The sequence below is a fragment of the Nyctibius grandis genome, chromosome 3, assembly GCF_013368605.1.
Source record: "Nyctibius grandis isolate bNycGra1 chromosome 3, bNycGra1.pri, whole genome shotgun sequence".
Lineage (NCBI taxonomy): Eukaryota > Metazoa > Chordata > Aves > Nyctibiiformes > Nyctibiidae > Nyctibius > Nyctibius grandis.
In genome coordinates, this window is record NC_090660.1 from 444,471 (window position 1) to 458,966 (window position 14,496).

Consider the following 14,496-nt stretch of genomic DNA (forward strand, 5'->3'; position numbering starts at 1 on the left):
CATGGCGGGGGGCCGCCATCACGGGCGCCCCGCGCGGGGCCCGCACGGAGCCCGCTGCTCGCCCCTCCGGGCAGGGGGCTGTTAGCCCGCTCCCTCCGCTGCTCGCCCCCGCCCGGCCGGGCCGCGGGGCGGGGCCGGGGCGGGCCGGCTCCTCTCCCCGCCCTCAGCCGCGCCGGCGCCCGGCCTCTTTGTGCTGCCCGCTCAGCTCCGCGCTGCCCTCCGTTCTGCCCCGCCGCTACACGCCCCTGCGGGGCTCCCCCGCCTCCGCTTCACCCCGCCCCGTCCGTGTGCCCCCGGCTCCTTGCCGCCCCTTCCCCCGGGCTGTCCCCCCGTGCCTGTGTCCCCGTCAACCCCCGAGCTCCCCCACCGCCGGGGATGGCGCCGCTGGCAGCGCCCGTCCGCGCCTGAGCCGGCTGGGGCGACCCCGCCGCCGCGGGAGGAGGAGGAGGAGGAGGAGGAGGAGAGATGAAGCGCTTCCAGCCCGGGGTCGCGCTGCTGCTCTCGCTGCTGTGGGAGGTGAGGTGGGCCGGGGGCGCGGGGTGGGGGATCGCGGCTCTTCGTGCCTCCGACAGCCCCGGGGTTCACCCGGGGCGAGGATCGGGCATCGGTGGCGACCTGGAGCTGCGCGGGCGGGGGCGAAGCTGGCAGCCCGTGCCCAGCCCGGGGGTGGGAGATGGTGTTGCGGTGTTTATTTTGGGGGTTGATGGCCCTGACGGAGCGGGCTTGGCTCCCCCGGGCAGTGCGGGGTCAGGAGTGCGTGGGAGCGGCGGTGCGGGGCCGGGCTGGGCTGGGCAAAACCCGGCTTTGCTGCCTGCGAGGCTGCCCGGGCGCGGTGGTCAGGGCTGTTAGCAGAGACCTGGCTTGCTTTTGTTTTAATTTTTATTGCGGGAGCAGGAAAAAAAAAGGTTCTCTGTGGTTTGCTGGAGCAGAGTAACGCGGGACCTGTAGGCAGGGGCACAAGCTGTTGGGTGCTGCCCCTTCCTAATAACCTGGCTGGCTCCCCGAGGGACACGAAGGTGCTTGTCAGTAAGGGTTACATGGAAGGTGTGTGGTTTTTTTTGTTATTTTAAGTATCCTTTCTTGGACAAAATGTACGTGTGCGAGGTAGAGGTGTGGCAGCATCAGCTGAGGAGGAGCTGCGGTGGCGTGGAGCAGCGTGGTTAAACTTCTCAGAAGGACTCAGCGCAGCTTTAATAGCTCCAGCAAACAAGCAAACCAAAAGGAAATTAGCAGCTTATGTTAATTGGAGGGGGGATTTGTGCCACGCAGTTATGTCACGGGGCTGGGAAACTGGCTCCTTTTTTAGCAGGCAGATCCTTAGGTGTTTTCTGGTGGCGAGCTGTCTCGTGGGCTTTGGTTTAACCTTGGGGTTGGGGACAGGCTGGGGGCATCGGGAACCACCCTGGGACACGTTCGTGGCGGGCACGGTGCCATGTGCAGCACACTCGAGTCATGGGCAGGACACGTGCGGTGGCAGCGTGCTGGGGTGACTTCGGAAATGCCCGTGGTCTTGGCGTAGGTATGTTTTTACGTGTATAAAGCCCAGAGGCAGCCTAGCTGAAGGTGTCAGAGGGGTGGAGAGCTGTGCTGCCTCTGTGATGGAGCAGTTTAGACAGAAAATGAATTATTTTTTTTAAAAAAAAATCATACCACCAAACCCATACATGGAAAACAGAGTGCTGGCTGTGTAATTATTGTTTTCAGTAATGGATATAATGCGTGAAAATGATGTTTACTATGTGTTTATGCCGCCTACGTAGATGGATGATTTCTGGTATGTTGCCCACAATGTCATCCAGCATCATCCCATTAAAGCATTCAGATCAAAATCATCGTTTAATGTAAATAAATGTAACTCTCTTCAAGTTAATTGGGTTGCATCTTGTTGCCCTGGCTGTAAACCTGGCACAGAGCCTGGCCCGTGATTGCTCCTTGACTCTGCAGGAGCTCTTCAGAAAGCACGGATGGCAAAATGCCAATTAAATGAAATGGGCACTGGCATTTCCCAGAGGGAACTTGTTCATCTGAGAGTGTGAAAGGCTTCACCCCTCCAGGATCTGTTTGATTAGATGTCTCTGTTCTCTTAATGTGTATTCGGAAAGAGATCCTGTGTGCCTGAAAGAAATAGTCTGCATAAATCCTCTTTGGATGTAGCCCCTGTTGCTGTTATTTAAGCTATTTAAGCTTTTATATTGGTTTTAATTGTGGGTTTTTTTTCCTTTTTTGTTTGATCTAGAATGTTTGTTTTGCTATCTGTTTTTTTTTTTTTCCTTTTTTGGAAGTGCTTAGGATACCTTTTAAAATGAGATGCTATGTAAATAAGAAGTATTACAAACTGGTTTAAGTTGTACTCTACAGCAAAAACAAAACGCTAGGGATTGAAATAACTGAATCAGAGACATCTGGTTGTTTAGAAGGTTTTTGGTATTTGAAACTTCTGCTGTCTTCTGCACTGACTTCCATACTGGCTATTACCTGAAAAAGCATTGTTGCAGTTTTTAAAAATCTATTTGCAGCTTTTATGTTATCTTAGTTAATATTTAACACAGCGTAAGCTGAGGAATATATTTTTCATTTGGCGTTTTGAAAAAGGCTTTGACTGTTTTCCATATAATGGGGGGGAAAAGCCATTTAGCCCTTCAGCGAGGTTTGCAGTAGTTTACTGATGTTTAAAGTTCTCCTTGCTTAAATGACACAAAATACGTGTTGCAAGACATATATTTTCTGTGTGTATGTGTGCATTCAAAAACACTATTTCTGGTTCTATCAGTGTGGTGGTAGGAAAGGGGGATTAATTCTGAGTTTTCTTGTTTGACGAAGGTTTTCCACCATAACCACAAAGACTTCCAACAGTGGAAGAAAAGTCTCCAACCCCAGGACCCAGGAAATTCTGCTCTGGGAAGACATTGATGTTAGGGGAGAAAAGCCAAAGCTGCCATGAGTTTTGCTCACGAGTTAGTCACGGTTGAACAGTTTAACGTGTAGGCTCAAATGGGGAACTTTAGAGGTGGATGACTTGACAGGTAGCTTTGGTTCTTGCAGGAAGAAACGAACACTGTTGAATCTTCATACATCTGTGTTTTTCAAATCAGTTTGACTTTTTGGAGGTAGCAGTGTGTTATTAACTGCAGTTGTCTGAAATGCCCTTTTTCACCAGGAGCCTGGATGTGTGGTAGACCCGTAGTACTGGGGTGTGTGATTTCAACATTCATGAATAGCCAGTGGTCTTGCTTGCTAGCATGGCTTGTGGTTCTTCTGACAGGGCTGCGTTTTGTCTCAGTTTTGTATGAGTAGATGGCTCTCAGTTTTATGGAAGGCTTTGAGGAGGCCCTTCAAGTGATATCAGTTTGGGGCATATATCAAGATTTTCTGCTTTTATTTCATTGGACTTCCCAAAGGCTATGGCTATCTGAACTTAAATGTGACTTTAATGAATAACGTCATCTTTGTGATGGGAAAAAATAAAATTAAACAAGCAGCCACCTGCCCCCTTGATGATGAAAGCCACCCACAATTGCAGAAGTGCTGGGTGGAGGAGAGCTGGGTGGCTGAGGCTCAGCTCAGGGATGGGGAGGCTCAACTCAGGGATGGGGAGGCTGAACAGAGCTTTGTAAGTCCAGTAGAGGACCCTGCTTGTGCTACAGCAGTAATAAAGAAGATGTTTTATTGTTACTGCTGCTGAGTAGCTTGCTGGGTAGCCTCAACTTTCAAAACTGTCAAATGATTTTAGGTGCCTAAGCTTCTGGTTGGCCCATAGGGTGTGCCCAGAGGAACCTAGGAGCTAATGCAACTGCCTGAATATCTAAGTCAAGCTTTTTAGTGCTGTGTATTAAGATAAGCTGAGACCCGTGGTAGTCCCTGTAGGTGGTGTGAGATGTGGGTGAGAATCCCACCACGAAGGTTTATGCGTGGCTATATAAAATTTGGATCATCACTCTTGGAAATACTAGCATTGATATTTCTCTACACCCGGTTTCTCCTTACTAAAAATTATAACGTGGGTGCTGATAGAAATACCGATAATTGCATGGTTGGAAAAAAGCAATCAGTATAGTTCCCTTCTTGTTAATTTGTGAGATGAAAGATACTATGAAAGAGTCAAGTGCCTTTTTCTACAAGAACGAAAGAATGGACATGTCATATGAACAGCAAAATGTGTTATCTTGAAATAAAATTCAAACACTCCCGACAGTCTGTCATACAAGATTTGTTTAAATAAAAGCGAAGTTGGCTTGTGCTTCTCAGTTGGGTAACTGCTGTGTGGAGCTTTTCAGTAGTATTTTTGTGAGTGGACTTCAATAGAACAGATTTTAGCAAATAAGAGAAACCTAAAATCTCTGTCCTTCCTGAAGAGGTTTGTGGGGTTTTTTTTAAATCCTTGAAGGAACAAGCACATTGAGATAGGCAAACCCACCAGTCTTAAAGAAAAACCCCCACATTTTGATCATAGTAGGCACAGAAGTTGTGAGGACTGTGGGGAAACCCCTCCCTCTGCCCCAGTTTCTGGAGTTTTCTCTCCATTAGCTGTCAAGTTTTCCTTTATATACGTATATATGCCTCTTCTCCCGGGCAACCAGCGATAGGACAAGAGGACACAGCCTCAAGCTTGGCCAGGGGAGGTTCAGGTTGGACATTAGGAAGCATTTCTTCTCAGCAAGGGTCATTAGACACTGGAAGGGGCTGCCCAGGGAGGTGGTGAAGTCACCATCTCTGGAGGGGTTTAAGAAAAGCCTGGCCATGGCACTTAGTGCCCTGGTCTAGTTGCCATGGTGGTGTCAGGGCAACGGTTGGACTCGATGATCCCAGAGGGCTCTTCCAACCTGGTTGGTTCTGTGATTATAAGAATGAATGTACTCTTGAACGTACGAATGTGCATGCACACCAGGGTTGGTGTCTCTATGGTGTCCCTCTCTGTGGAAGCCCACTGATACTGTCCTATTGATGGTTTAACTCTTGAGGGTGTTGCGGCAGTGGGTTGGGGGGGAGGAATGATCCTGTCCAAACCGATGGGGGAAAAGTCTAACCCAAAAATTCTACAAGGGAGTTGTTAATGCAGATGTGTCCACTAACCATCTCCTGCTTGTTAGGTTTAGTTGTGTAGGGCCTTAGCAGCTTAGACAAGTTTTGGTGTGTTTTTGTTTTCTTACCCTCTTGCAGCCAGTTGGAGAGCAGCTATTGCATTGCTGAGTGAAGGCAGGAGAGAGCTTCCTTATAATTTCTAGTTTGGGGATCCAGCTGGCGCTGGCAAGTCCTCCCTGCCTCTGACAGCAGCGAGATGGGCTGTGGTTTCCAGGCGGGAGGACTGAGCTTGCACACTCTTCTCGCTTTGCTCCTGCTGAGGAGGAGACGGCTTCGTGTTCGCTGTGGGAAGGGGATGGTGGCCAAGTGCTATTTGCATCGTCTGAGAGGAGGTGCAAATAGCTATGAGGTGGGGTTTTTTTTGACTTTTTATTTTTTCATCAGAAAAAGCATCTATAAAACCTCTTCATATTTTTTACAGCAGTCAAAAATGTTTAGTGTGTTCTGTTATGCTTTCTCTGTAAAATGGAAGTCCTCTGACTCTCTTTTATCTCAGTACTTCCCACTCAGCTAATGCTGGTGTCTGGAAGGATGCGTTAAATTTGACCAAAGCAAGCCTTTAGACTTAGCTGCTCTTTGAAAATGGGTTTAGCTAAAATCAGTGAAAAAAGGCTCAGTGGAAACTCTCTTTGGTTTAATGAAAATTTCTTTTGTTCTACTCCACTAGGAAGAGGCTTAGGAAAACTGGAATGAGTGTGCCCACATACAGGTTTGCTCTGCTCATCTGCGTAGGCTGAGTTTACAGGCAGGAACAGATTAATGCTTGAGCTTATGCTACGGAATTTAAAATAAAAATTTCTTATTTCTTGCTGTGACAAGGTGGCTACCAATGTACTTCAAAGTTGTTGTGATATAAAGCAAAATCCATATAAATGAAAAAAAAAAACATTACAGAAAGCATTCTTGAATTTTTGAGCCTAAGTTTGGAAGATGCTGCATTGCTTTGCATCCTGGGCAATGTAGCTGTTTCCACAGTTTTTGTGTTTTGCTGAAGGTTTTGTTGAAATCCTGTTAGGTTTTATTATGGCAGATACAAACTCTCCTCTGACTAGGAAGAGGCAAAGCCTTTCTAAAATGATCATTTTTTCTTTGCTGGAATAGTGCCTTTTGGGCAACAAATCTTAGGTCTGTCTGAAGGTTGGGGACACGGCTTGGGATCTTGGGCATTAAATAGCACTTCCAAGACAAGGGAGAGATAAGGTGGATGTTATGACTTTTCTGACATCAATAAGGTAATACCTGAGATGAAATACCATGCCTGGTATTTCAGGGGGGCATGAGAGGGGAGTCTGGGTTTGTTGAATACTTTCTTCTTTGTTTTTTTTCTTTTTTTCTTTTTGAGAACAATGTGTCTTGACGGGTTTCTCACATATTAAGTGGAAAAGTTTTCACTGCTGAGTTAAAAATGTCTTTCTTCTCAAGTGTGTCTTCAGCTTCACGCTAAATAGGTGTTAACTAAACCCATGTTTTAAATAACTCAACTAAAAATTTCTTCCTCTTTCTTAATGACTCAGCTTTCAGTCTGCTAGACTTTTAGAAGCAAAGGAATTAGCAAGAAGTGGTTTCTAATCTGTCTCATCCAATGCAGTGGTGGGTTGTTGCTGGCAAGGGTGGTCCCTAACCCTTTGTTCTGCCAGCTCCTGCAGGTCTAGTGACCATGTGGCCACAGAAGGATCAGGTCAGCCCACTGATGCTATGGATGACTAAGCCACCAAAAAGAGGATGGGGAAAAAAGTGAGAGGGAATAGTTTTCTGTTGGTTCAGCAGAGGTTTTTGCAGTGGTAGCATTGTGAAACTTGCTGCAAGGGAGGAGGGGGGAATGTATGGCTTGGAGTGGGACTGCCCATTTTGGTAGCACACTTTTTGTTTCAATACGTTAGGTGTCACCTAATGGGAATCATAGAATCATTTAGGATGGAAAAGACCTTTAAGATCATTGATGGCAGACCGAAGACCATGGGCAGCACGTGTTTCAAGAGCCTTCCACTTGATGTGAGAGGAGTATTTTGTTGTGCATGTTCATGATCTTCTTGGGGCTCAATGGCACTGCCACCCAAGGGAGTGTGGTGCTTTTGTAGACCTACTCTGCTTAGCTCGGTCTTGCCAGCAGTGTAGTTGCAGTGACAGGCTTGTGCTGCCATGGGGTTGAGAGCTGGTAGCGTGCCCGTGATCTAGAAGGTTTAGCCTTCAAGTTATTAGGAGCTCCGTCAGGGAATGTATGCTAGCAAAAAGAAATGCCCATGGCTGTAGTGGCAAAGACAGACTTGTTTTAAGTTGCTGCAAGCTTTTTTTTTGTTGCTGTCACAGTTGTGTCTTTCTGCATGCCTGATGGATGTAGGTAGGCCAACAAAATTCTCTTGTGTGTCCTGACCTGAGTCTCCTTTCTGGACAGGAGACGCCCCTTGCCTAACCAGAGGAGTTTAGCGGTTCATCCCACGCTGGTTTTAGTACAATTGCTTCAGTGTCGACACAACAGGTTGATATTAAAGTGCTTGTACTGCACAGTGACTCCTGTTGAGGCACGACGGTGTGATAACAGAAAGCGTAAGGGTCTCTACCTGGGGAACTGCCCAGGTGTAACTCAGTGTTTCATTTTTCCCAATTTTATTAAATCTCTCCACTGAAGTGGGTAGAAAACCTGTTAACATAGCGAGTTCCTTTCTGCTGTCCACACAATATCTCTGTAAATGTGGAAAGTCGGTGCGGGTGCTTCTCCCTGTGGTGGGTGACTGTGAGCGTGCTTCAGCTCTTGGTGCAAGAACCAGGCAAGGATAAGTCAAGCCAGTCTTTTCTTTCGTTTCTGCACCTTGGGGGGGAAAATATATTGCTTATCACTACAGATAATTATCTCAATACCGGTGTAAGTGAGATCCAGGAATTCACTGCTGGCTCTCCTACAGCGCGAGTTCCCGGCTCAGGCCCCTACTTCCCTGCTGTGTTTGGAGATGTGGGTTCAACATAGTACAGGAAGGAGTCACCATCTCTGGAGGTGTTTAAGAAAAGACTGGACATGGCACTTAGTGCCATGGTCTAGTTGACAGGGTGGTGTCAGGGCAATGGTTGGACTCGATGATCCCAGAGGGCTCTTCCAACCTGATTGATTCTGTAAATTGTGCTTCTCACTTACCACAGATAACACTTTTGACGCTGACTTCTTAAAGCCCTGGGTGAGCGTTAGTAACTTGGGTCTCGCTACGCCCTGTGTGTGGCAACCGTCTGAGGAGATGTATGCAGTGTTCCTAGGTGGCATCTGATGAGATCTTGAAAATGCTGTAGGACATGTGTCGGGGTGTGCCCAAAACCCTCTGGTGGGTAAGACTGTGCTGACCCAGGCTGCCAGCTCCCCGTGTGTGTGCCCATCGTAAGGCACCCTGGGGGAACCCGTTTCGGTTGCAGCTTCACCTGGCTTTCTCTGAGCACGGAAACCGCGGGCATGGCTGTGGCGTAAAGCCGGGGCGTTTGGATTAAGCTTGTTTTAATTCTGTAGTAATCTTGACCTCCTGTTTTTATTAAAGCCCTAATCCTGGGCCCCATCCAAAGCCCATTAAAAGTCAGTGAAGACATGCATTGCTTTTAGCAGGTGCTGGGGCAGGCTGCCTGGAGGGCACCGTGCGCCTTTGGCTTTGGCATCTCAACCAGCTTGAGGTGCAGGTGACCTCCGCTCTGTGCATCTTCTGGAGCAGCGCGGGCAAGGATGCTCGTGTCTTCCCTGGGCCGACGGCGCATGTTTATACATTGCTGCTTCTGAAAAGCTGGGTTGCCTCGAGTCAGCTCTTGCTGTCACTCATCCACGCACCTGTGGCAGCCAGCACGCCTGCCCACGGTGCTGCTGGTGCAGCTCTCCTTGGGGAAGGAGCTCCTTCAGGCAGCCGCGGTCGCCCTCCGTGTTGTGTAAGGAGGAGAGCATCTTAGTGATTATATAAAAGAGATTATGTAACTGGGTAATTCGGTAATCGCCTCTCCGACGAGTGCTAAGAATAGCTTGTGAATATGCATTTATTTCCGTGGTGGCCATCCCCGGTGATTAAGTGCTGGGAGCTGCGGGTGCTGGGCTGTGGCGCGGGGTGGAATACTCGGCGCCTGCGGTGTGTGTGTTTGCGCTGAGGCTCCCCAGCTCCCTCACCCCTGTGGCAGCTCACGTCAGCTCCTGTTCCCCTTGCCCCATAGCGTGGTGTGACCTGCTACGCAGGTACAGTGAAGGTGTAAAACTGCTCTGACCGTAGGTTGTCTTGGCTGTTGATGAACCTGTGCTAGCTGGTGGTGGCATCCTTACGATGGCATGCAGTGCGTAGGCAGAGCAGATGGTGGAGGAGGGAACATGCGTTGCTTCTCCATGAATTGGGGTCATTTTAGTCTTTCTTCACGGAGTATCTTTTTTTCATGCTGAAGTTGCCAGTACCCACCCCCAGTGAGGTGTCTGAGGGGTGTTGGACAGTTTCCAGGGCTGGACACTTTCCAGGATCCTAGTGAAGAGCGAGGAGCCTCCTGGGCTACTTTGAGACGACTGAGAAGACCACGTGTGCTTCAGCCTGGCTCCTACTTGTGTCTCTGCTCGTGGGTTTATCCCTCACTCACAGAGGGGAGGGAGATTCACAAAAAAATCAGATGCAGCCAAAGCCAGCAAGAGGTCCTGTAGTGCTAACTGGAGTCTTCAGGGAGAAACTGGGGAGGAGATGGGTGCTGTTCCTTGCAGTCTCTTAGCCCTGAAGAGGTTGTGCAGGGGTGAGCTGAGGATAGCTCTGGAGAAGGCAGGAAGGGGCGAGAGGCGAGGAAGCGAGCAGAAGGAGCTCTCTGAGTGCCGGTGATTCATCTGGGAACATCACTCCTGGCTCTGAAAATGTTCCTGCAGTTCTCAGCTGGACTGATGGAGTCTGGGCGGCTGCTGGATTGTTGGGGTTTGTTGTTTTTTTTTTTTTCTGGCTTCCCCTCTTCTTGCTTTTGTGGGTTTTTAATTTCCCCCCCAATACCCTGTCCTGAAGGTATAGTTGCCACCTTTTCTCGTTGCTCCAGCCGCATCATCTTCTCTGTCTCAAATTGTTTTACTGGCTCCTCATCTCTTGCTGCCTGAAGCTCAAGCTACTTAACTTTATCTTCAAGCTGCCACATAATCCTCTCTCCACCTCCAGCTCTGACCTGGTTTTCTCCTCCTCCCGGCCTTGTTCCAGACCGTCGTTCCACCCTTCTTGGCTTAGGGTGGCCTTCTTCTCAATTTGCGTGTTACTGATTTCATGGTTTGCAATACTTTCCACTTCCTTGGCTGCTGACTTCTTGTTCTCTTTTAAAATCCTTTAACTTCTTCTGTACTTTTCTCTTTATCTTCTAGGCTTTCTTCAGTCCCATCTATGATTCAGCCCTGGCACATCCATTCCCACATGAACTTTGCCTCTCCTGTCATTTCTTTACTTTCCCCTCTTTGCAGAGGTAAAGGCTGTCCCATCTGCACTTAAAAATGCCCTGTAAATCCATTCCTTGTAGGTCGCAATTAGGTGTTGGACACAGGTTAAAAAATATAATTAAAAATCCTTTTTACTTGAAAGAAGTATCAACCCTGGGATATGCTGCTGTTGCTGTCAGGGCAAAGGAGTTTTAGGGGAATGTTTTTAATAAACATATGGTTGTTGTGTGATGTGGATGGAAAGCAGGCAGAGGAGACTGCACGTGCAGCTGGTGAGCTTTCTGTGAACTGTAGAGAACACAGGCATGGGTGATGTGAAATTATTATGGTACCATGTAAATTCTCAGGTGTTTAATGGACTTAATTTTTCAGTCTCAAACTACACACCTGGGAAAAGGTGTGGGTTAAGTTGAGAGTTTTTGTGCAAGAGCATGTAAGGATGTGTGAGAGCTGTTGTGGGAGCTTCGGTAGCATGAAAACTGTTTAATTTGCAACTTAATTATTAAGAATAATCCTAACGGGACTGATAGGCAAGTGTGAAGCAGTGAAAAGAGGAGGAACACTAAATTCACGTACTATGTTAACTTGTTAAAACCACTGAAACTGAAATGGTATCTCATTTATATCAGCATTAGTTGAAGTATTAAGTATGTCTGTAAACTCCTGCCTAGGATCAGAGAAAAAGATCATTTCTTAGCTTCAGATGGAAATGTTTATACCATGTTTATCTACCTTGAGCTCTCTTATCCATCTGAAACTGCTAGGAGGGTAACAGGTTACATGTTTTGGAGTTTTGGAGTCATCTGCTCCCTTCCAAGAAAATAGACTGTAAAGATATTAAATTTCTTACAAAGGTTCAAGTTCAGTTAAATAGGTTTGCAAAAGCAAGTCTGATGGAGAGAAAAAATGAGCAGTGTCTGCAAATATCCCACTGTCTGGAAGTACCTGATGGAACCAAATTAATAACTTTTAAGAATCACAGAATCAACCAGGTTGGAAGAGCCCTCTGGGATCATCGAGTCCAACCATTGCCCTGACACCACCACATCAACTAGACCATGGCACTAAGTGCCATGTCCAGTCTCTTCTTAAACCCCTCCAGAGATGGTGACTCCACCACCTCCCTGGGCAGCCCGTTCCTTTTGAAATGTTCCTGCAGCAAGCTTTTAAAAAAGATCTAGAGAGGCTTGGAAACAGGAACCCTTTGTAAAAAGTCTTTCCTTCAAGCAAGAACATTTAAACATGATGTGATGCAAGGTTGTGAAGGAACAATTGATACTGGGTTTCCTGATACCGCCTAGAGGAAGCTCGGCAGCCTTGTTCACAGTGGTAGGGATGGCACTTGTAATGTCATTGACAGCGTTTGCAAGTGTTACTCCAGCGCTGCTAATGACTCCCTGGACATCTCGAAGGTGACTGCCATGCTTGTAAGGATTGTAAACACGTGGGTCTGGAGGCTGTAGAGGACCTGCAGGGACAGAGGTGGTGCTCACTCCCAGATGCCTGTTCCTAGGACACGCACTGAAGGCAGCAAAACTAAATCATGTACCTGACTTTAATACCTGGCTCTTCAACTGCAAAAAAGAAATCACCGTTCCTTTCTCTTTCAGTGCTTTATGTTGTTCTGGAGGAGCAGCTCCTTCTTAATGATGTCCTAGACTTTGGTATCTGCTGTATTTATGGTAACAGCATCTCCAGATATCCATCTTCCAAATTAGATTAAACCTACTCGCAGGTTTATGGTATTTCTTCATGCTGCTTCATTCAGACACAAGTGATCAAATAAAGAACAAATCAGGCTGTTATGCTTCAGAAGTCTCTGACAGTTAGTGCTTAGATTTTTATGGGAAACCAGAATTTTGTGATTATTTGTAATGACAAAAAGTGTGCTTGTCCGGCACCTCTCACGGAAGAATTTCATAGTACTTAAAAAACATTGAATACGCTGTAACATTCTCCAGTCACGTCCAGGCCAGATGCTTGGCCATGGTACAGATGGGTACGTGGGCAGAAGGTGGTGAAAGTGTCATGCACAGTGTTCGTGGCACAATTGGAAGCTTAATATTTCTGACTCCTGGTTTCCCACTCTAGTGTGAAACTGCTTTGACTTCACAGTAGACGCTTGCTTTGGCTTAGGCAAGCCCATGCTTTGCAACAAGCCCTTCCTTTTCACGGACTTCTAAATGTGGGCATTTTTGGAAGTCCCATGCTAGACATCTTGTAGATGGAATGAATCTATCCAGGCATGTGAGTGCCTGGTGATGGGGATGACTTCTTTTGTTGGGTGCAGAAGTGCCCAGTATGATGATATGACAGTTAAAAAACCTGTGCTATTTCTTTAGAGCTTGGCTTAGGTTAGAAAGAATCAGTTACCTCATTCATTTCTTCATATATTTCAAGGTATTTTTCCAACCGATGTTTTTATGTGTGATCAACCATAATTTATAGGGAGCAATATAAAAGTGCAGCCCCATGGCTGTGGGCAGTGTCACTTAGGAAAGTGGGGTTCTGCTGTCGGCCCTGCCACCAGACCTGGGCACATTTCTTTGCAATCTTTGTCCCATGTTCTTTTAGCACTTAAGAAACGATCGACTTCTGTTCATAGGTTGTCTTGGAAGCTATGGATTAAAAGCCGTAGGAAAGACAGATAAGTTTGACTGAACTGGTTTGATTAAAAGCTGGTTTAAATAAAATGGAGCAGATTCTACCATTAATAGAGATGAGGAGGAGGGGTTTCTGATAGTCTTTCACTGAGTACTAAGGAGGAGGAACAAGGACCACAGAATTATCGCTTGTCATGTTGGTTGGGTAGTCTTAAACTCTCCTCCATTGTTTGTCAGAGCAGGGCTATCGTGTTTCTGTTGCGTCTTGATTCTGGAACTTGGATGTGTTGTTTTGCAAGAAAAGAGTAAACTCTTTGGAGGTGGTGGAGTCACCATCTCTGGATGTGTTTAAGAAAAGCCTGGACATGGCACTTAGTGCCCTGGTCTAGTTGCCATGGTGGTGTCAGGGCAATGGTTGGACTTGATGATCCCAGAGGTCTCTTCCAACCTGATTGATTCTGTGATTCTTCCTATTTAGATCCATGCAGCTTTGATTTGAGATTTGTCTTCAAATGAATTCTAACTCCAAGCAAAGTTCAGTCCTAATGTTGTCTCAAAATTATGGATGCCCCATGGTTTTCCAGAGGCTTGCCCAAGTTTGTCAGAAAATGTTTTAAATGAGAAAGGTCTTCCAGAGATTTTAATTTGTCTTGAAACCTAAAATACTTCTTGTTGCTTTATCGTGATGCTTTCATGAAGAGCACACTTAATAAGCTACCACACAGACCCATCCATACCATATGTTGCTGTTTGGGAGGTGTTGATCAAAATCAGATGCCTTTCTAAATCCTCATCCAGCCAGTTCTCAGGCCAGGAGGTTCAATGGGACTTTTGCATGGGTGAGAGGAGATGCTCCTCCTACTTGGAGAGCTGTTGTGTTAAGTGGGATGGTCTGTGTCTTGCAGGCGTAAGATCATCTTTGGGTTGTTTATGGATTTTTAAATCTGCATAATCATGGGTTTTGTATTCTTTGACTGCAGCTACATAAGGAGAGTCTGAATATTTAATGGAGTGTTGAATACTGCATGACTTTTCCGTGTATGAACTTGCAGAAGGTGTTTGGACGGATTGGTTGGTTTGTTTCTCAAACTCTCTGTAGGGTCAGAGATCGTGTGTTTGAAATGTTTTATACATGTTGTGTGGGGTTTAGGTATTAATACTTTATGCTTGCCCCTGAAATATGTGGCAGTGGTTAAAACTCAATTAAGTGGTGATTATACAGTGATTATTCTGAACGCTGTATATTTCATTTATTTGGTTTGACATAGGAAATAAAATACATTGCTGCCATGCTGGTTTTATTTCAAAAGACTTTGTCGAGACTGGCACCTTCAAAATCTGTTCAGTGTCCTAAATTTATTCTACTGGAAGAATGCAAATATTTCTTTGAGGACTTTTTAAAGGGGATTTTGTTGTCTT

The 14,496-nt window shown here is 46.6% G+C and overlaps 1 protein-coding gene across 1 annotated transcript in view; it reads left to right on the plus strand.

Moving 5' to 3' along the window:
* The first annotated feature begins 201 nt into the window (after positions 1 to 201).
* The window catches only part of VOPP1 (VOPP1 WW domain binding protein), a 51,647-nt gene continuing 37,352 nt past the window's right edge, over positions 202 to 14,496 (plus strand). The window contains exon 1 of the mRNA XM_068396875.1: positions 202 to 516. Within this exon, the coding sequence (XP_068252976.1) occupies positions 466 to 516 (51 nt within the window). The 5' untranslated portion in view covers positions 202 to 465. The remainder of the gene's footprint in view (positions 517 to 14,496) is intronic.